Genomic DNA, 24,089 nt, shown 5'->3' on the forward strand with positions numbered 1-24,089 from the left:
TGTTTCAACCTGGAATGTTATATCTAGTATCTAATATGAAAGATGACAAGCAAAGGAGTTTGACATATTAGAAGTTAAAAATACAACATAAGTGGCTAAAAAAAAAAAGGAAAAGAGGATTTTCTAGAAAGAAAAACAAATAAAAAATTGTCTCTAGATTTGCACCTAGTCAGAGTACAGCATTCTGAAGCGTAGTCTTTGAATAGAATATACAAACGAAGGTGTTATATCTATGCTCAAAGCTGAGGTAAGCTGGTGGCTCAGAACTAAAAACACATCCACAAGGGACTGCTAATAGACATGCAGCTCATCTGTACAAATCAAACTCCAGAGGCACAAATGGATACTTATTATCCAGTTGTAACCAAACAATACAAATTATTAGGCAAACATACAGACTGACTTGGGGACTAATGGTCACCAAGAGCTGAGGAAACAATTGTAATAAGGGGAAAAGTAACATTTATTGAGTAATTGGGTAACAGGTCTTGAGATGAGCATATATGTACTCTCTCAATATTCCCTACTGTCCTATGAGGTAGGTATTATTATCATCTCTACTTTAACATGAAGAAAAAGGCACAGGGGTTGAAGAATTTGCTAATCATTACATAACTAATAACTGGCAGAACTTTTTAGATATAATGTGAATCAGTCAGCGGGGTGATTCCAGAGTCCACAGTCTTAGATGCTCCACCATACTACCTAGTAAAGGTTCTAGAAGTTAAGAAACAAACATGCTGGTTGGCTCAATCAGGGAATATACCACACAATGCTAAATAGTCATGTTTCTACCATATGTAGCTCTACGCATTTTATTTCACTTACTTTTCACGTAAGCTCTAATATTCCATTATAAAAATAACACACATTACAGAAAATTTAGAAAATACAGAAAAATAGGCTATTAGACCTTAACTCTAAAACATTTTAAACACTTGAACTAATATTCCATTATAAAAATAACACACATTACAGAAAATTTAGAAAATACAGAAAAATAGGCTATTAGACCCTAACTCTAAAACATTTTAAACACTTGAACTAAAAATGTATTATGTAGTAGACAATACACATTAAAAATAAGGAGGCAAAAATAAAAGGCAATTTTACTACAATGAACTTTCCACTCAAGAAATCTTCATTCTGTTGAAGACAATTAAAATAAAAACTTACCACGATTTTGGCCAAGATTCCATCATCACTTGCATCTAAGGTAACCACAGCTTTGTCAGTCTCAATTTCACATAATGCATCTCCAGCACTCACTGCTTCACCTACAAAACAAGACTGGGTTTGTTTTGTTTTTTTAAAATATAAATATTACTATGTATATATGTAAATATGAATAAAACATAAATAAATACCAAAATATTCCGTAACTATTTCTGGGTTGTGGAAATACAAGTAATGTAATTCTCATTATGTGTGGGTGTTTGTGTGTGTGTGTATATGAATGCTTTGTTGTAATTTCCAAAAGCTCTATAATGGACATAAATTATACTTGTGATAATAAAAAAGCTATTACAAAGATTACTAAGCATGTAAAAATGAATCAACCTTGAAGACAACGGCAACAAATGTGTATTCACCTCTGAACAAATCAATTCCACAATCCATATCCCCCTTACTTTTTCAAACATTTTGACTATATTCCCTGAAAAAAAGTTTTACAATTAACAGTACTTTTGGGTTCACATCTTAGGGCAAGTTCAAAAAACCTGTTGGCAGCACACAGTATAAATGAATAAAGCATATAAAGCATAAAAAGAGACAATCAAAGACACAACTGAAGTCAAATACAGATCACATCTCTGCAACAGAAAGTATCTGGAAACTCAAAAATACGGAGGAAGACCTGAAGTTCCAGGCTTACTAGCTTCTGGATCTAGGAGCAGGTTTGGAGTAAACAGGGGGAAAGAGGTACAACAGTTTCCTTTGGGGATTAAAGGGAACTAAAAGTAGTCTGTTGGATATAGGGGACTCAAATCAGATTCACTATTTGAAGCTAGGGCTAAGTCAGGGTTCTTCTACTCATAACGTGAGGCTGATAAAATGCACAGTCAAAACCTGTTGACTGAGACTATGATTTTAATCAGCAACCATTGGTCTAGGAAGGTGGGGACCAGAATACTGCCTCAATACCAGGAACAAAGTCAAGCCACCCTCTCGCTCCAGGGCTGTATCTGCCAATATCCCCAATATCAATTGCAAAATTCCTTGGATGGTGGCAAGGATCGAGGGGGGACTGCGTAGGAGGGAAGACATTAAAACGTAAACTTTCCACTTAAAAGTAAATTGCAAAAGAAAGTTCTGAGACACATGAAGAAATCAAATGCTAAGAAAGCAAGCCACAAAATCAATAATTGTAACAAAAATTCTTTTCAGAAGCAATTTATTTAGTGCAATCTGTCAAAGATTGTAAAATAAGTACTTAAGGATATCCAAAAACATAAATGAAAGTAAAAGAGCCATCACAAGAACAAGAAATTAAAAAAAAATAGTATCAGGTAGAAATAAAAAAACTAATTAGAAATCTTAAAAACGAAAAATTAAGTAATTGAAATAAAAAGAAACAACAGAATATATTCTAGACAGGGAATAGTGAAGGTATGAGTAAGTAAATTGAAAGGTAGCACTAATGAACTACCCAGAATTTCATACAGGCAGACAAAAAGATACAAACATTAAAAACAAAAAACTAAACAAAACGAAAAAACAGAAAAGAGCAGTTAAGTGACAAAGACTGAGGCTGCAATGTTTACTAATGGAGTTCAGAGGGAAGATACTGGAGGCACTGGTGGAGAAGCAATACCTGAAGAAACAGTGGCTGAGAATTTCCCAGAACTGGAGATGTATACTCTCATCATCAAAGAGTTTTGAATGAGTTTAGGATAGGTGTACTGACTAGCAGGGGGCATATAGATCTGTGTAGCTTGCTAAGAATGTTCTAAATCTTGATCTAGGTGGTGGTAACATGGGTATACATGTATATAAAATTTAATTGAGCCTAAAGTTTATGCAAGTTATACCTTGATAAAAAATTAAACAGAAAAAAGAGTATTAGACTATATAAACATGAATCCATATTAGATACAATGTAAAGAAACAGCATACTATCAACGATAAAAACATAATCTTTTAAAAATCTATCAAAGGGGAAAAAAAACAGATTACCTCAATGGAAAGACTGAGAGTACACTTACTCAGCAGCTGCAATAGAGGTCAGAAAACAATGAAGTAATATCTTCAAAAAACTGAGGAAAAATAACTGTCTAGAATTTTGTATGCTGCCAAACCATCATTTGAGAATGAAAGAGAAGTATTCTTTAGACATATAAAGGCTAGGAAATTTTACCACCTATTAAAGATCTCTTTAAAAAGCTCTTAAAAGATGCAGTTCATTAAGAAGAAAAGTGGAAGCAGATGGAACCCATGGGATATAAGAAACAAGTTATTATGAAAATTACTAAAATGTTAACCACTAGTATTTTTAAAGTAATGTTTGGGGGTTTAAAAAGTGTAAAACTCAATCTCTAAAAAATAATAAGATAGGTAAGGAAATGTTTAGATGGTAAAGCATGCTAACAACTTTGATATATTCAGCTGGTGCAAAAGTAATTTTATTTTTACCACATTACTTTCAAAAACCCCAATTACTTTTGCATCAATCTATAATAGGAGAAAAATACTGAATAACACTAAACTTTATTGGCAGAATTTAATTTAAAATTTAAAAACAGAAATATAATCTACAGCATCAGAAAAACAGAGGAAAAATAAAAACTAAGGTGATTATCTAACTGAGGGCAGGCACATGGAAAGAAAAGGCAGAGGATAAAAACAAAAATGCACAAAAAATGGTAGAAATAAGTCCCCATGTATCTGTAATCACAATAAATATAAATGGATTAAAATCACCCATTAAAAGTAGAGATTATCAAAATGGATATGAAAATAAAATCTAGGTAAATGTAGCTTACAAGAGATAGCCCTAACACAAAAACAGAATAAAAAACAAGGGGATAAAAAATATGTAACATATAAATACACCTCCTCACACACCAAAAATTGCTGGAATAGCAATATTAACAGGCAAGCATCATATGAGAATATGAAAGAAAATCTAAAACACTAAATTAATATGCTCTGAACCTTCACAGTACAGAAAGTATTTCATTGTGCACCAAGATGTTCAAATTGATAGTTGTATCTTCAGGTTAAATAGTTCAGAAACACTAATATAAGTTATTTTAAAAAATAAATTGATATGTTAGATGATATTTATTTGTCACCTAAAAGATCCTTTGTCTAACTACAAAGAGATGTCCCTAGTCAACAAACATTTATTAAAAATATATTGGGGTGGCCAGGCGTGGTGGCTCACACCTGTAATCCCATCACTTTGGGAGGCCGAGGTGGGTGGATCACCTGAGCCAGGGGTTCGAGACCAGCCTGGCCAACATTGTGAAACTCCGTCCCTGCTAAAAATACAAAAATTAGCCAGGAGAGGTGGCGGGCACCTGTGGTCCCAGCTACTCGGGAGGTTGAGGCAGAAGAATTGCTTGAACCTGGGAGAAGGGGGTTGCAGTGAGTCAAGATCATGCCATTGCACTCCAGACTGGGCAACAAGAGCAAAAACTGTCTCAAAAAAAAAAAAATATATATATATATATATATACACATATATACACACACACACACACACACACACGTATTTGTATTATACATTTATATATTATATATAAAATATATATGTATTTGTATTATATATATTTATATATTATATATAAAATATATATACATATGTAGGCACTGAGGATACAGCAGTGGACAGTAATAACAGCAAGGATTTAAGATTCCTGACCTCAAGAAGCTTGCTTAATATCCATTGACAAGTAAACTGGAAAATACAACAGGATAAGTTGAGGTCAGGATGCTTTGGGAATGTTCAGGAGGGGCATCTAATTCAGTTTTTGTGAAGTGAGAAAAGGCTTCCTACAATACAACGACCACCTAATCTGAGCCTGAAGAGGTGAGGAGGAGAGAATCTGTAAACAGGCAGTGATCCAGGTAGAAGGTAATACACTTATAGCCCTGGAGGCAGAGAGAACAGGAAACTTCAGAGGAACTGGCAAATAGTATGCAAGAGAAGTGATGAGAGATTAGGCTGGTAAGATATGCAGGAAGAGACCAAAAATGATCTTTGTATGTCATAGAGAAAGCTACAGTGTCAGATTATATCATTTTACATACTTCTTTAAATGTTTTAGTGGTTAAAACAGATTGTACTTCAAAAGGAAAAAAAAGCACACCCTCAAAGGTTTCTGCTATAATCATGGGAGAAACTACAGAACTAGTAAACCCAGCAATTAAATACCTCTTAGATGCCTAGAAAACAGACTCTAGCCACAGAAAAACAAAATGATGCTGTATCATCATTTGTGTCATCAGCATTCAAATTCCAATCACACTTTAAGAACTACAGATTCGACTTCAGCTATGTAACTTTCTCTGAGTAACTTGACCTACATAATTTTGTTCATATTCCAGATTCCTATAGTAGGTCTAATTTATTTAAAAATCACAAATTGCATATAAAATGTTATATTACTGCTAATTATTTTTTTAAATTGTGATTTCCTCTATTTACTAGACTATGAGCTTCTTCACAATACGGACAGGACACTTAAATGTTTTACATTCCCATCCCCATTCCTCAGGTTTCATGGCCAATGCACCATTACCCAATGAATTTTAGATGAAAATGCTTTAGAAAAAAACATGATAACTTCACGAATCCTTATTTCCTCATAAGGTATACATCAGACTATCCTTTACATTTCTTTTGGTTCTAACATTTGATTTGTAGCACGCTTCTGATTATTTAAAAAGATAGCCTTTTTTCTTTTTTAAGAAACTATACCTATATCTATTCACATAACACAGACATATATGTTAGCTAGATGAGAATGCCAAGGGAGAGGGGAGAAGAGAAAAGCAGGAGGAGAGAGAGGGAAAAAAAGGAGAGGACCAAAGAGAGGGAGGTGGGGAAAAGAAACACAGAAAACTTTACCAACAAATCACAGGAAAGTTTTGAAAACATAGTAATATCACATATGGAAGCATTACCCCTAACTCATCACAAAACCAAAGTTCTATCTTTCAGTAATCAAACATCATGTAAATGCCAAAAGAAAACTCTGAGAGCAAATAATGAGCCATGAATATTCCAAATCTACTGAGTTTCAGCTGTGATCAAAAATTTAGTGCTATAACTTAGAAAGACTCCTTGGCAGAATAGTTACAAGGAACCTCTCCTAATTCAAATGTGAGTTTGATTCCAAGCTCTGACAGTTACTAGTGATCTTGACCAAGTTACTTAATCTGACTCTCAGGAAAATTTTAAATGTATAGATAGGTATTTTTTAAGTCATGGGGCTGGAAGTGTTAATGCTTCACACACATCTTTATGTAACACTTTACAACATCTCTAGGTAAAAATAAAATGTTAGCTATACAACCATTTAGAATCAAGACACATTTATTCCATATTCTGTCATGTCTACCCAAATCAAGATACGTTTTTTTTCCATATTCTGTCATTTCTACCAGAATCAAGACATATTTATTCCATATTCTGTCATTTCTACCAGATCATTCAACAAACATTAATGTATAAGGCACTGTACTAAGCACTGGGTATGAAAACAACAAAAAGAGAAGGTTCTGTCCACAAAGATTTTAAAGGGGAGAAGAGTGGAAAAGACTGAGCAGCTAGGATAGAGGGTCCTGGACAGCGTGAGATGACAGATGGCTTCTCAGCTGTCAGGTTCATAGCTGATTGATTGAAGAAAGAGATGGCGGCCCTGGAGTGTTCCTGCACCATCTTCTCGTGGTCCGTGTCAGTGGCGGAAGTGGAGCGGGCCCAGAGCAAGAGTGCGGGCCCCAGGAGGGGCCAGAGCAGAGGCCCGCCCGGGAGCCGCTCCCCAGCACCGAGGCCAGCATCATCGTCCTGTTCCTTTGTCCGATGGGCAGCTGCCAGAGCTGAGGACTGAAGTATACGGAGGCTTCCCTTTCTCTTTTTAAATTCTAGATATTAAGCATAGCCTTGGTCAAACACAGTTAATGGTGATGTTTATTTTATTAATGGAATAAGTCCTGAGGCTTTCACAAAATAATTTTGTTCTGCCAAAAATTAAGAATAAAAGTCTTTATGTAAAAGATGTGTGTGGTGGTGGTGGTGGAAGAGAGCTAGTTTTTATCTGTAAGATTAGGTTATCAGATCAACATGAACATTAAAGAAAAATTCCTCTTCTTAGCGCTATGTTGAACCATAATGACAACAATAATCAGAGACAAAAATAATTCAATCGTTGACTCTACAAGTATTTACTAGCTGTCCCATGTGAATGACACTGTGTGCGACACTATGATAAAAATAGTAATAAAATAAGACACCTGCTTCAAGAAGTTCCTAATCTGATTGAAGAACAGTACAATAAGCAGGCAATGACAATCCCATCCAATTAGTACCTACAGCAGAATGGGAATTTAGAGGAGGGACCCCTAGTCAGTGTTTGTCATCCCTTTTCACTTCACACACACACAAAGAAGGATAATTGCATGGCCAAAGACCTGAGGCAACCTGGTTGCTAGGCCAGTTGAGGTCCTGCCCTATGGGGTGAAGGCATGAGTAGTAGTTTGAGAAGGGCCCTGTTAGACAAGGTCAACCGCTCACACATCCCTCTGGCTTCTTACATTAAGTCTAGTAGCTACTGTATTCGACAGCTCAACACAGATCATTTCCATCACCACAGAAACTTCTACTGAATAAAACTATAATCTATAATTCCATTCACTAATTTAAAAATTCTGATATAATACAAAGATTTAGCAATAAATGTAAAAAGGCATAATGATGGAATATAATTTAGTAACAAAACGAATGAACCGCTGATAAATGCTACAACATGGATGAAACTTAATCATGCTAAATCTGAAAAAATCTAGTCACAAAAGACCAAATATTACATGCTTCTATTTATATGAAATGTAGACAAAAGGCAAAACTTTAGAGACAAAAAACAGATCCAGATTGTCTAGGGATAGAGATGGGAGAAAAAAATGAAGGCAATCAGGCAGCAGGGATGTTTTTTGGGGTGACAGAAATGTGTTCTAAAACTGGATTGTGGTGATGGCTGCACAACTCTATATATTTACTAAAAATCATTGAATACTTAAAATAGGTAAATGTTATGGTATGTAAATTATACCTCAATAAAGCTGTGAAAACCATAGTACACCAAAAAAAGGAAGCTATTTGTGAAATGGACTTTTCAAAATTTTCCATTTTAGCAAACATATACATATTCCCAGAAATAATAGAACCAAAGCGTCTTCTACAGTAGAATCCAGAGACCCATATAACTCTCTAGTGGCATCTAGTGATACAGGATAAGGCTTTCTTCAAAATGGTTTTATTTCTGAATTTTACACAGTAACAGTATATTAGACAAAAACTATTTGAAATACAAAAAAAATCCCTTGTCTCATGACATAAGGAATACCACAGCAACAAGCACCACTGTTAAGCATGCTTACTATGTACATTCTAGGCACTGTGTGTGTGGCTAAGTGTTTGATGGAATTATCTCAGCCTGGTTTTGTTCCATAGTGCTTCATGGCAGAGCAGAAAAATCTCAAATATTTTGAGAAAAAAAAACAAGGTTTTTCATAACCTCAAATATTCTCTTACAAAAGGAGAACAAGAATTTTTTTCCTTTTTATTATTTTAACAGATTTGACAGTTCAATTGATGAAAAAATAAACTAGGTGTAGTTTAAACTGAAAATATCTGAAGCACATGCCCCCTCCAAATAAAAAACTTGTAATAAAAATGCCGAATGATAGCTCAATTGACCTTTCAAAAGATTTTGAAATTGTGGGTGTTACCTAGCACTTTCAGAGTGTCTTCTGTACTAATTTTATGATGTATAATGTTTTCGTCAATCCTCAGACTGAAATGAAGTATTCTAATAGTCACTATAAAACATTTCCTTAGACTCATGAGTTCAACAAAGATGGAAATAATTTATATGCCATAATACTGCATATTTCAGTTACTTAAAAACAGAAAATAAAAATGAGTCATCATAGAATTATAAATCCAGGATATTCCATACCTTAGATTTCATCTAGTTCAACTCACTCCCAGGTAGTTCATGGCAGAGGAGGAACCCCAAAGGAAAAACCATGATTCCTGGGCCAGAGTTTTTTCTTTGCACCCTTACCTCCTTGGTGTAAAATGTCATACACACACACAGCATTAGTAAAAGAAGCTGTGAATCAGATTTTTGAAAAAACTTAATGGTTTTTAAGACTGAACTGCTGTCCACTGAATGTTCTCAAATACTTATCTAGTCTGCTTAGAACTAAACTAGATTCATAATTAGATGCAACACTATCATTTTTCATGAAAAATATCAATTTTCTTAACGTATAAAGGTTTAAACTCATTGTTTTATGGTGACCATGCATTTTAAAAGATCTCAAAAATCAAACAAACAAAAAATAGTTAATAAGAGAAAAAATATCAAAAGTATGGTGTCAGAATATAAATTTGTTTTTAATATAAAATGAAGCAAGTTATCATAAATGTACCAAGAACCAGGCATACTTAAACATATATTGATACTCATGTATACAGTACGTGTTAATGAAAAGCAGCAAATTATACTCAAAAGATCACAAATCACAAAGGTGATGAGCTTCAAAAAGAAGCCAGTGAACCACTAAGAACCAAGGATTAAGATTGCTCTCAATTATTTACTGTGTTTTGGCAAAAACAAATTTTCCTTCAGTTGGCAGAACATGGAATTTTAAGAGCAACCTTCAGGGAAACATGCTCCAGGGACTTAAAATATATCCTGGCCTGTCCTACATGAAAATAGCACATTGTAATCAAAAGGAAAAAAGAACAGAATAATGAGACCATATGTCTCCTGGCTCTTTACCTTACTGCTCATATTCTAACGGGTGTGAATAACTTATTAGATTGCCAGTGAGCTGGAAGTCTGAAAGATAAATGTGGCCCAAGAATCCCCTCATCTGCTTACCTACAAATTCTCAAAGTGTGAAGAAAGTGAATCTTTTTAAAATAATCCCTAAAAGACTGTTCTGTGTCTGACTCATTATTTAATGACACCAACACCCCATCATATCAAATATGGAAATAGCCAAAGCTCTGTAATTCATCAGAGAAAAGAAACCTAAAAACAGATTCCAATTGATTACATTATTTATAAAGGTAAAACTTTCTTAGATACTGACAATTATTTTAAAAGATGGCAGCAGCCATGCAGAGCCAATTGCTCAAAATGCTTTCCAATGGGGTACTGGCTCTTTCATTTACATTACACATATCTTTCTTAAATTCTAGAAAATTCTCTGCCATGTTTTTCTTTGAAAATTACCTCTTCCCATTTCCCTCTTTTCTTCTTCTGAAATTCCTATTGGGTTATTGAATAATTTTTATTTTGCCCTTCATATGTCAGCTTCTCTTTCATATTTTCCAGTGCTGTCTCTATGGGCTACATGCAACCTAATTTCCTCTAGTCGTCCTTCTGTTCACAAATTCTTCATTCAGTCCTGTCTAATCGCACTTCAGCCCACCCTTGAGGTTTGGGGGGTTTTAATTTGAGAGACTATATTTTTCATTACCAGAAGTTCTGTTTATCCTTTTCAAATCTGCCTGGACTTTTGTAATTCCAACTAACTGAAGTTCTTGGGATCTAGTCCTGCTCCCTGTTATGCCTACTGACTTCACTCCTAAAAGACTTCTTCCACACACGTTATTAAATGTGGGATTGTAACTTTTGGTAAGTGAGACTTTATCTGCAAATTCTGTATGGTTTGGATTAGAAGCTGTATTCTTCCAGAATAATGGCTTCTACCAGGTAACCCACGGAGGCGATCAGCCTAGGACAACTTCACTTCTACCTGTGGGTCCCCAGAAAATGCAAGTACTATAAATTTGACCCTTAGGAGGACTCTTTAGAGGAGTAGGCATTCTTATTCCATATAGATTCAAAATCAATTTGCCTGTTATCACATGGCATTAAATTCCATCCACATGCTGATGACTCTCAAATTTCTGTCTCCAAGTCAGACTTCACTCCTGAACTTCAACTCCTATAATCAATTGTCTATTGAACACCTTCCCTTAAATGTCTAATACGCATTTCAAATCTTACCATATTCAAATCTTAATCTGATTCTTGATTTCCCTTCCTTGCTCCTTCCACCCACCCTGTCACCAAAAAAAAAAAAAGTCAGCAACTCCAGCCTTCCAGCTCAGGCCTAGTGGTGCACATGGCCTCAACTCCCATTCGCCACTCCAGATGTGGGGACACTTGGAGATTTCTTTTCTCTGCATGCCAACACCACTTAACATTGAAAAGATTTACTTGTAATATTATATCCGACAGAGAGCAGACGCTTTACCCCATCTGTTTAGATCATCACATTGATTAGGAGTCCTCAGTGTTGGCTTTTCAAATGGGAGCAGGAAAAGGAGGCTACTATAAATTGCCTACAGTTATCTCTTCATACCAGGTTACTCTTAGGGCCTGTTCCTTTCAACGCAATGCTACTAATAGGGCTCAGAAAAGTATGTAGAAACCACTTCCTGCCCAGGCACAGTGGCTCACGCCTATAATCCCAGCACTTTGGGAGGCCGAGGTGGGCAGATCACTTGAGGTCAGGAATTCGAGACCAGCCAACATGGTGAAACCCCGTCTCTACTAAAAATATAAAAATTAGCCGGGCATGGTGGTGCTCGCCCGTAATCCCAGCTACTTGGGAGGCTGAGGCACGAGAATCACGTGAACCTGGGAGGTGGAGGTTGCAGTGAGCAAGATCGGGCCATTGCACTACAGCCTGGGTGACAGAGTGAGACTCTGTCTCAAAAAAAAAAAAAAAAAAAAGAAAAGAAAAGAAACCACTTTCTATTAAGAAACCGTGAATGTGGATATATTTTGGCTTTAGGATAAGGACCCTCACAGACTGATAAACTGCAGATTGGCATTCAAGATCCTTCCAATAATCTATCTGACCTTACAGCCATTATGCCCCCAGTATAGCCAGACCTACCTGCTGTTGCTAAAGTATGTCTCAGTGATATCTTTCTTCCAAGACTTTACCCGTGTTTTTCTAGCTGGAATGTCCTTCTCATTTTTTCAAAAAGCCCATTTATTCTACAAGGACCAGTTCAAATACTACCTCATCTGCAAAGCCTTCTTGGATCCTTGTCATGTACCCTGCTTTTGGCTTACTTTCCCCTCTGCCATTACCCTTACTAACTGACCACTTACAGCACTGCAGTTCTATTCCAATTACGATGTTAGTCATTATGGGAAGCACAAACATGAACAAACTCAGACATATTCCCCACTGAGGAACAGAATTAAGTAATATGTCCAATCAGACTTGGTTGGGTCCATCAAGGACCAGTAATGTTCATTTGGATAACCTCACTGCACCATACCTCCTAACCTCCACAGAGGCTCAACCCACAGCAATTTTTCTTGCCTTTCCTTACACCCCAGACTCCCTCAAAGAAGTGAGGCCTCGTCCCTAACTCCCCAGCTCATTTGGCTAGTGTTCTCAAGTAAATACTTGTCAGCCCTCTTCCTGATCCCCAAATCTGTCATTAGTGGCAAAAGCAATGCCATGAAAGGCTAGACCTCCTAGAATCACAACACAGCTCTTCCAGACTCTGGTGTCCTGCCCACTGCCTAAACTCTTTTGATACTATTTTACAAGCACTAGACTGGACCACTCAATACCAACATTTGTATAAGTGACATCTGTGCCTACTAAATCACATTAGGATACTCTGGAAGTCCTTGCCAGGGCTAGTCTCTGGAATTAGACAAGTCCTCCCCAGACCATGTTATTCATTCTCTACTTGCTCTTCCCTTCTTTCTTTCCCTTTTTAACACTTGATTCACCATTGCTCCAGGTGAAGCATAATAATGGCTGTGGGGGACTCATTCAGTCACCTCTAATTTCTCTATTTTTCTGTCTAACAATCCCTAATAGGTACTGTAGACTCATCCTCTTTCCTCCACAATAGTTTAACCTGATACAGAATGAGTCAAGCATAGAGAAAGACAGCTACACAGGGTGCTAAAGAGGCTATCCAGTGGCCAATACCTGGAGGGGAGACTCTACCACCACACATGGCAAAGGAAGAAGGGGAAAAGAAAGTAGCTGCCAGAAAAACAAGAAGCCCAGCTTCCTTCACATTAACTGTTCCTCTATCCTTCTGTATAAGCACTGTACCATACTCACCTCTTTTATTCATAGTCTTTATTTTCTAAGCACCATATTAGGTACTTAAAATCTGGCAAAATGGTTGCCAGAAACAGTGACATAATACAGCTTTATAGATGGTAGGTATTGTATCAGATATTCTCTTCATAATATCAACATTCCAATTCATCTGGTACTAGTTTCTCATCTCAAATTATATCCTGAAAGCACTATGCACAACTTTAAAAAAATATATTTAAAAAAATGATATATAAAAATTTTGAACTATACAAAACTGGTAAGGAAAGGCAACGAAGCCACATATACCTTTTACCTCACTTATACAACTGCCAAGTGATTCATGACCGATCTTGTTTCAGTTATACCCCTCCCTACCCTCTCAACCTCAACCAGGGTTATTCTGAAGCTAATCCCAGAGATACTGCCATTTTATGCATAAGTATTTCATCTCACATCTCTTATAGGTGAGATTTTTTTTTAAATAATCAAAATACAACCAAAATATTACTAAACTTTTAAAATTAATAATTCCTATGCTGGGTGCGGTGGCTTATGCCTGTAATCCTAGCACTTTGGGAGGTCGAAGCAGGAGAATCACTTGAGCCCAGGAGTTCAAAACCAGCGTGGGCAACACAGGGAGACCCTGTCTCTAAAAAAATACAAAAAACTAACCAGGCATGGTGGCGCATGCCTGTGGTCCCAGCTACTCAAGAGGCTTAGGTGGGAGAATCACCCTGAGCCCAGGAGGTTGGGGCTACAGTGAGCAAAGATCGCGCCACTATACTCCACGCTGGGTAATAGAGAGAGACCATGTCCAAAAAAAAAAAAAAAAAAAAAATCCTTAATATCATTAAATATCCAGCCAGTTTTCAAATGTCCCCATGTGTTTTATTTGCTTGAATCATAATTAAAATTAGGTCCATACATTGGCACTGGTCTCAAATCCCTTGTATGCTATAGGTTCCCCCACCTTCCTCCCCCGGGCTCTTCCCTACCACCCTGAAATTTATTGGTTGAAGAAACTGGCATATAGAATTCCTCAGTCTAGCTTTTGCTGATATACTTCTCATGGTGTCATTGAACACGTTATATTTTCCCCTGTATTTCCTGGAAAATGATAGAGGTATAGGCTTGAACTATTTGGTTCAAGTTTCTGGCAAGACTACTTCACAGTGGGAAACATGAAATATCTGGTTATCTCTCTTTTTGTGATGTTAGCAGCTATTAATGATCACTGGCTATATACTATTTTACCAGAGATTGCAAAATGGCAATACAGTGATATTCTATGATTCTTCTATCTTTTAACAACCGTGATATGCTAATAATGAGAAACTTCTCATCAATTACTTGGTTACTCAGAGCTACGGTTCATATAGCAGAAGAGGTAGAGAAAAATGCTTGAGACTTTCCATTTATTACGTTTTCAAAATGAGTTAATTTCTTAGCACCCTCTAAAGCTAACCAATTATTATTTTTTTTTCCTTTAGTATTACTGTGAACTTAGGATTCAAATATATTTAATGTATTGAAATATATTAAATATATTATCCTTATTATCCTTAGTGATGCTCAAACTATCTCATCTCCAGCTCCTGAGTCCTTTAAGATGCCCTCAGGAATTTCTGACAGCTTCCTTGCTTTCTGAACTGACAAGATATTAAAAGCTCATCTGCACATCTCCTGCCCTAGGCCTGCAAGTAGCTACTCTCCAAGGAGCCTTCATTTACTTTAGTGGGAACTGATATTTAGAGACTACAGTCTGGGTTCTAGGGGTGCTCACTGCGACTGGATTGGTCCTTGTTTCTAGGCATTGCCAGGGGAAAGAGCTAGAAAATTTACCATCACAGGGTCGTTCCTAACCTTAGAAACTTTTACCTGTTTCTCCTTTAAACTACACTAAAAATCCAAGTTTCTAATGATATTACCTTAACCAGTCATTTGTTTTATCCCATAAAATACATACAAAAGCCTTAGAATAACAATACCAACATAACCAGCATATTATGATTACTCTAACAGTTGAGGATTATACTTTTGGAGATGCTTTATCCTTCAGTTATAATCTATTAGGGGCATATAATCAAATATCTGACATTTGAAATAGTGCCTCTCTGTATGGTTATGTAAAAAAATTGAGAGACAGAAAAAGAGAGAGGAAAAAAATGAATTAGAATCACCTGTCTCATTGTTTCAATCTTTAGGGCTCTTTTACACTTTAATTTTGTTATAAAATTGTGCAAGATATGTATATGGTCTCAAAGTCAAAGAGACAAAACAAGATATATTCAGAGAAGTCCAGCTGCCAGTTTCTCCCCCACACTGTTCCCTCCATTACTCTGTAGATAACCATCTATTGTTGTTTTTAAAGTTTTATTTTATCCTTTCTAATTTCTTAAATATTAGCACTGCCACCTCTTTGATAAATGATATATACGATACTCACTTGTCTGTACCTTGCTTTTTTCAATGAAGATCACTCCATAGCAGTATAAAGAGATATTCCTCATTCCTTTTTACAGTTGTAGATATACTAAAAGTTATTCAACAAATTCTGTAGTAACCAGCATTTGGGATGTTTCCACCTTTTGCTATTTCAAACAGTGCTGTGATAAACAGCCTAGTGTGTGTTTGTCTTTTCTTATTTTTGCTGGTGTAACACTGAGACAGATCCCTCGAAGTAGAGCTGCTGGGCCAAAGGGTAAACATAAATGAAACTTTTCTAAATAGTGCCAAATTCTCTTCCCTAGTATTTACACCATTTAGCATTTCCTCCAGCAATGTCCAAGAGTGCCTGCTTCTTCCCTTCCCTCCACAGCATCATCAACAGAACAGCTTGTAGAACTTTTTAACTACTGTCAATATAATCAGTAAGAAATGACATTTCGGTAAAGTATCTGCATATTTCTTACCAGTTGAAAGGTTAGGCATCTTTTTCTACGTTTAAGAGCCATTTGCACTTATTTTTCTGTAAACCATCTGTTCATGTATTGCCCACTTTCTTCTTGACAGTCTTATCGATTTTTTAGGGATATTAACCCTTTGTGAAAGAAATCGCAAATACTCTTGTCCAATTTGTCACTTCTTTTTTTACTTAACTTGTATTTTTAGCCACATGAAAGTTAGTACTTTTACCATCAAATTTTATTTCTCATATTATAATCTGGATTTTGAGTTATAGTTAAGGTGTTTATTCCACTTCCGAGTTCAGAGGAATTCAAGACTTGCATAGTTTCATTTTTATACATTAAGTGTATAATTCATTTGTAATTTATCCTTCATATAACATAAAAAATAAATCTAATATTGTCTTCCTTTATTATACACTTAAATTCCATGTGCAACTGCATCTATTTCCTTATTCTCTACTCAGCTGCACTGGTCTGTCTTTTAAGCACCAATCCCAGAGTTTTAATTAGAAATGCTTAATACTATATTTCAATAATTAGCAGGGCTACAACCCTCCTCCGCTGATCTGCTTTTGAGGGTTTTCCTTATATTCTACTTATTTGTTCTTTCCAATAAAATTTATAATGAACTTGCCTACCTCCCAGAACACGAACACACACACACACACACACACACACACACACAATCATGATAAAGTTATAAATTAAGGAGAATGTCAAAATTATGATGTTGAAACTAAAAGCTAGGTATAAGGACTAAAAGTTGGGGAAAAAGCCTTAAAATATTTTTTACCATTCTGTGCTTGTGTAAGGATATATGCTGAACCCAGAAAACTTTTGCTGCTTTATCATGGGAAAATTGTATTCAACCAAACTTAACATTAACTACCAAAGGAACACAATTTATTTAGTTTATATCACATACTGTATAACAGGACAGATTAGGAAAAAAAAAAAAAACCAAATAACAAAGCACACAGGACATTAGGAAGGTACCTCCTCACCTTCCTTTTTCAGCCATTTCACAATGTTTCCTTCTTCCATTGTAGGAGACAGTGATGGCATTAGTATCTTAATGGGATCACCTGAAATTAAAAAAAGGAAAGATCAGCCACAACAAATAATGCACCTCATGAGGCATCAATATAAGTTCAAGTAAATTAATGGCAAATTCAATTTGAAAAAGAAGGTATTCCAAAGTCTAAAAGATTCCCAACTGGTAAACTAAGTCTCCAGTAAATAGTAGGGAAACATAAAATTCAATTTTTTATAACCATAAGTGTTTTTTGGGATATTTTAAACTCTGTTTTCATAATTCCCCAGTGTTCTATGCATCTTCTCAAGCCAGGTGCTTGTAAGTCAAAAAAAAAAAAAAAAGAGAAAAATTGATTTAGGATTGATTTAGGTTTCACCTCCTCCTTTCCCTTTTGTTTCTGCAAAAAAGATTTACAGGTAAAATGACCAAAGAAAAAGGCAAATAAAACAACAACAACAACAACAACAAAACAGCAGCAACAACAAAAACATGGTTCTGATGATCTACAACAGAATAATCAAGATCAGACTTTAAGAAACTGGCTGTTTTTATTTTCATCTAATATTATAGTATTCAAGATTCAAAGGTTCCTACTAATAAGTGTGAAAGGAAAAGTTTGCCTTGTCAAGGATGATCAGAATTTAAGTGGTTAAATTAACCTCACACTTTGTTGCATACCACAATTCAACTGGGGATCCAGAGAAGTAGACCTCAAACCAGAATGATCTCACAATGAAACATAACAACATTTTCCTTAGGTATCAAAAAAGGAAACACTATGTATTTGCCCGGCTGCACTTCCCAATCCACCGTGCAGGGTTACATTCAAGAGCAACATGGCTTTTAGATTACAATTTACTAATAAAATACCATGGTAACAAATACATCCATCCCCTGTAGTTTTCCATAGACCCTATTCCCTCTTCAGATTATTCAACTTTCCAGACCCAAACAAGCAAAACACTGTAGCATAGCTAACATATTTCAAATGTGGAAGAACAGGGCTTCTTTTGTCTCCACTGATGTTTTCGGGTTAAAAGTAAGGAAATTTAGCACTAATGTTAAATGAGAATAAATATTTCTCTTGGGAAGCTGAATAACTTGTACTGCATTTTCAAATGGAGATTTCCTATGGCTTCATGATAAAGGCGCTTCCACCTCTTTGAAGTATTTAAGAGAAAGTTTCTGTACCTCTCCACTTTTCCTTCACTCTGAAGGTCTGGAGAAAGAATGCAAGAATGCATACCTGCCTCACTCTCTTATTTTAAGAACTTTCTGATTATAGACAACCTGCAGTTTCCTATCAGCTCCTCCGTCCACGTGCTAGACACACATGGCGCTGCCTTTCAAAAGCAGCTCCACAGGCCCACCTCTCTGTGTTCTTGCCATCAGGGCCCACTGGGTATGAGGCAGCAATTTGGATATGTCTGTTTGTTTTGTACACACACAGTCTCCCTCTAAAACAGGAAGTTCAAGTCTAAAGTGGGGTTGTACTAAGCAGCCCAGTCTTAGAAGGCCACAGATCTAAGTCACATTCTCCAATCCAATGTAACTATCAGCATTTGATCTCCATCTGTCTTACCCTTTCTCTCTCTCAACTGGCACCTAATTCTTTCTTTTTCTTTTTTTTTTTTTTTGAGACGGAGTCTCGCTTTGTCGCCCAGACTAGAGTGCAGTGGCGCAATCTTGGCTCACTGCAAGCTTCGCCTCCCGGGTTCACACCATTCTCCTGCCTCAGCCTCTCCGAGTAGCTGGGACTACAGGCGCCCGCCACCACGCCCGGCTAATTTTTTTGTATTTTTAGTAGAGACGGGGTTTCACCATGGTCTCGATCTCCTGACCTCGTGATCTGCCCGCCTCGGCCTCCCAAAGTGCTGGGATTACAAGCATGAGCCACCGCGCCCGGCCTGGCACCTAATTCTAAGAAGGCTGGAAAAGTACAATTATCACTCCTAATGCCCCCAAAACGACACAGCCCAAACCAAAGTCCAAGTCAAACATGCCCATTTCATCAATGAGAAAACCACAATCCAGACTGATTACAAGATTCGAATCTGCATGCTAAACTCTCAAAGCTGTGTTAACTTTACATCTCAATGTTCCTTACAAATATGGATCATCAATTAATTGTTATTGATAGCTTATATTCACTCAGAAATCCAAATACAGCAAACCAGACATATCAGATCCATGTGAGCATTCTTCATATGTCTAATCAAACATCCTTATAAGCCTTTTCCCCACCTTGAACATGCAGAATTCTTGTATTAAAAAACCACTTTTGCCGAGGTGGGCAGATTTGAGGCCAGGAGTCTGAGACCAGCCTGGCCAACATGGCGAAACCCCACTCTATTAAAATTTAAAAATTAGCCAGGCGTGGTGGCACACGCCTGTAATCCCAGCTATTTGGGGGGCTGAGGCATGAGAATCACTCGAATCTGGGAGGAGACAGTTGCAGTGAGCCAAGATCACTGCACTCCAGCATGGGCAACAGAGCAAGACTCTGCCTGAGAAAAACAAAACAAAGAAACCACTTTTACTACTGACAATGAATATTCCAAATGCATAAGAGAACAGGTTATCTCTAAGTGCATTATATTTTGAAAAACAAGAGGAAAAATAGCCACAATGAGTTTCCTAACTCCTAATTATGAAAACACGGTTATTTTGGAAGACACTGAAGAACAAAGGCCATCCAACTCCACTCCACCATGACTCTCAACAACTGTAGCTGAAACAGTTTCACTTAATTCCCAAGCTACCTCTAGCTGAAATGCTAAATTATAACTAGAAGATAGCTTTAAAAATCTTTGCATTTTTTACTTAGTAAAATAAGTCCTTGTGAACTAAAATAGGCACATTAAAATGTTAAATAGGTTAAAAAATAATGCAAACTACTAAGTACAACCATAATGTTTTGTCTATAAAACACTGGAGAACTAAATTCTTGAGTGAACTAAAATTAGGGAAGTGCACTTGGAAAACACACATACACACACACTCTCTCACACACAGGCAAGCTTATAACACTAGTGATGCATCTCCAAATCCAAACCATAACAATCCTACACTTACTTGCAAGAATTCTTAAAACGTGCATAAAGCTTAACACACTAAATGCATTTGGAGATAATAGAATGAGCTTTCTAATCCTCTACACTATGTGGTGTGTCTACTGCCTTTTTCATTTTTTACATGGCTTGACGAAGAAATCAAAAACAGTTGCTTAAAGAATGTACTGTCAGCCTGAGCCTCAGCATTTATTTTGTTAAGCTCAGAGTAACAAACTCACTTGTTCTGGAAAAAAAAAAAAAAAAAAGGAGGGGGGGTGGGCAAAAAAACTTCTATCTTTTAAATAGCACCATGGTAAGAGGCCAGCCTCTTTTCAAAAACAAAGGCTTAAAAAAAAAAGTTCCAATGTGTTCTTTCTATCAAAAAGTTCAAGCCAGGCATTATGAACAGAATATTTCATAAATATATACACATTACATTTATATATCAAAGAGTTCCATTTCAAAGAAGCAACTAAATGGACCTCAATGATTCTATAGCCAGATTCCAATTTATGACAAATACTAATTTAATTCTCTTAAAGTCTCTCTCCAATGTTTGTATGCTTTGGTTCCAGTTGTCATGACACAATTCATATCTATTTTATGATTCTATCTCCTATTATAATCTCTCACCTAAGAGACCTTCACATTTCCTTTACTCTTGACATTAAGGACTACATTATGAAACTTCTGCATTTATTAAGTATTATCTTTCAAGTTACCACATGAAGAACCTCAAAAATTTTCATATTTTAAAAATAAAAAGAACATAATCGTTCCTTAGTCACCCTTCATGAAATGAATTGAAATTGCTTATCTGAATTATGATAATACAAAAATTCTGTAGTAGATCATTATCTTTACTCTGAAATGAAGGTGACAAAAACCAAAGAAAGATATTTTGGACATCTCCATTATTCAATACTATCTCTTGATAGATTATACTCGCTTATTACGGAGAGTTAAATGTGCAATATATTTTGTAGTTATTCTAACTAATCTATCCTCAGGCTTTCATGCTAGAAAAATCATTTCATAAGCATTAATGTGTTAATAAAAGTACATATTTCATTCTAGCATACCCTCTTTTGATTAGAACACTATAATGGTATCTTTTCCAGACATTATTTTTCTGATGGGAAAGTAATTACACAATCATATCAGCTTGAAGTGACAGGCCTGCACATAATTAATATCTGCCCTTTATGGCTGCTGTCAACTCTACTAAGATAGTGTAGACTTTTCTAGACTCCTTGGAATGGAATTTTATCCTTTACCTAATATTAATTAATTTGAATTTGAACTTATATGCAGACCCCCTCCTCATTCCAGTAAGCTGTACATTCTACCATTCTCTTGTCAAATCAAGAAGGTCTTAAGATACGTACCAATTATGTTTCCTATTATTAGTTTCCCACAACTACAGGTAAGTAGTTTGCTGCACTCATTACACAAGTTTTTCAATTAGTATTCCCAAAGTTCTCAAAATTTAGTTAAAATTTAACACTTTTGTAGTCACTTTAGTGTTCTGCTCCTTCTTATAAAGCCAGCAAATTATACCTAATTGGCTTGTGAAGTCTACCCTTCCACAGCAGTTACAAAACATTTTCAAAAATTTTAAAATGACTATTGTAATGTATGTGGTCCAGTAGTTTATATTTAAACTTGCTGATTTTAAAAGTAAAGTCTCATGACTCATGAGAACTATTTTACTCTTTTTTTACATCAACAGAATGACACAATAAATTAAAATTTTTTGCTTAGCATATTGCTGTTTTCCCTGCCATTTCTGCTACATGAGCAATTTACCAATCACTGAATTTTACAGTAATCCCTCTAAGCAATCCCTGTATTTCTTCAAATGGGCTCTTCCAATTTTTCTACAGCATAATTCTGACTTCAATTTCAAATATGGTACACTAATCTAATTCTAGTTTCTTCTTCCCTAAAGTATTTCTTTTATTCTAAGACCAAAACGCTCATACTTCAGCAAACTCAATTACATCAAAGCTTTAAATTGATGATTTATTCATGAACGCTAAAAGGTCTCCAGATTAAAAAAAAATTTAATACAAGCAAACTCTTAAAATACAAATGCAGAACAAACTGCTTTATGGTTAATATGAAGCAGATTTAAGCTCCATTACTCTCACTAAAGTAAGGGAATTCAGCAGTTTACATATGGTACAGCTTAAACATCATGCTCTAGTTCATTTATAGGCTCTAGTTCATTTATAATCCAAGCATGCAAAAACCATGAAATGAAGATAGACCAAATGAAAAAGTAAATTACCCAGTACTTTCTTAGTGTGGCTCCCCGTCTCTAACATTAATTCGCTTCTTCTCTAATAGGGAGAGAGACTGTTCACTTAATCACTTCTCATTCCAGTGTCAGAACACACTAAATAAAACGGAGCCTTCAAAATTGCTGTTCAAATGAAACAATTCTGCCATCTGCAGGCTGGATGAAATAAGGCAGAATAAAGTAAAGGTAATTTAAAAATCAGCACTAGGCACAGAGTAATATTAACACTTGGAATAAAGGCAGTTACAGTATTTTTTATTTTAAAGGAGTGTTTGTCATATAAGTCTTCTTTGTTCAAATAGTTATTTTGGTGTGGTACTGGAGTAAAAATAGACTGAAAATGTCAATGGACCACAACAGAAAATGAATGCACAACAGTTTGTGTGAAGACAGCATTTACAGGTCTTGGCATGCTAACAAACATAAAAAAGATAACCCATAAGCAATATATAGGTTGAGTATGCCTTATCAGAAATGCTTGGGACTATAAGAGTTCTTAATTTCAGATTTATACAGATTTTGGAATATTTGCATTCATTATTCTTACTGGTTGAGCATCCCTAATCTCAAAGTCCAAAATCCCAAATGCTCCAATGAACATTTCCTTTGAGCATCACCTCTGAGCATCATGTCAGTGCTCAAAAGGCTTTGGATGTCAGATTTTCAGATTAGAGATGCTCAAACCTGTATATGGCATCATTCAATTTCTCCCTGCCCAGCTTGTACACACACAAAGACTGAAATGAAATACTCCAAAATGACAATAGTAGTCATCTCTAGCTAGTGATATTACTATAAGGGCTTTTTATTTCTTTTATTTCTGATAACCTACATTTTCATACATGTCTACAATAAGTTTATCCAATCTTACTTCCTCTTTCAAACTTACCTAAGTTTAAAAATGTGCTGTTTGTTTTTGTTATTTTTAAACAGAAACCCACAAGGACAGAGAGAAAAGGAATAATGGCACACAATTTTGGAAGCAGAAAAGTAAACAGATACGTAATAATCAATTAAAGAGACCCTAGAAAACTGTTTCCTAAACCAGGGAGGATTTGGGTGGCTGCTGTTTGAAAAGCAGCTAGATACCTGGATCCCCTCTCTTAATCCAGTGGTAGGTAACAACCCTACCCTCATTCAACAGAAAACTGAAGCTTGTTTTCTCTGCAGAGGGCAAAAAGAAGAGCTTGAAGTTCAATCTACATAGCTGAGGATATATAAAAACTGCAAAAATAAGTTAAGTGAGAAAGTATCTGATGTGGCTGACATTACAGAAAACTGTGTGGAGAAGCTATTACATAGTGTGAGATAAATTAGAAATTATCACAGAAAAAACTAACTAAAAATTTAAAAGGCAGCAATAACTGCAGCAAAAAGAAAGCTGACAATCAAAATATGGGACAATCCTCAATTGTGCATAATATTTGTTTAATGTAAACACTGAATAT

At 35.9% G+C, this 24,089-nt stretch overlaps 1 protein-coding gene across 14 annotated transcripts in view; it reads right to left on the reverse strand.

Moving 5' to 3' along the window:
• Positions 1 to 24,089, reverse strand: part of PDHX (pyruvate dehydrogenase complex component X) — a 204,787-nt gene that overhangs the window by 172,282 nt on the left and 8,416 nt on the right. For all 14 annotated transcript variants that reach the window (XR_009215687.1, XR_009215684.1, XR_009215686.1 and 11 more), the window contains exons 2-3: positions 17,252 to 17,332; positions 1,177 to 1,277 (exon numbers count right to left, since the gene is read on the reverse strand). Coding sequence is in view for 5 of the 14 variants with exons in the window: in XM_058446802.1 (XP_058302785.1) it covers positions 1,177 to 1,277; positions 17,252 to 17,332 (182 nt within the window). In the remaining 9 variants the exon portion in view is untranslated. The remainder of the gene's footprint in view (positions 1 to 1,176; positions 1,278 to 17,251; positions 17,333 to 24,089) is intronic.

Source organism: Hylobates moloch, unplaced genomic scaffold (genome assembly GCF_009828535.3).
Source record: "Hylobates moloch isolate HMO894 unplaced genomic scaffold, HMol_V3 SCAFFOLD_11, whole genome shotgun sequence".
Classification (NCBI taxonomy): Eukaryota; Metazoa; Chordata; class Mammalia; order Primates; family Hylobatidae; genus Hylobates; species Hylobates moloch.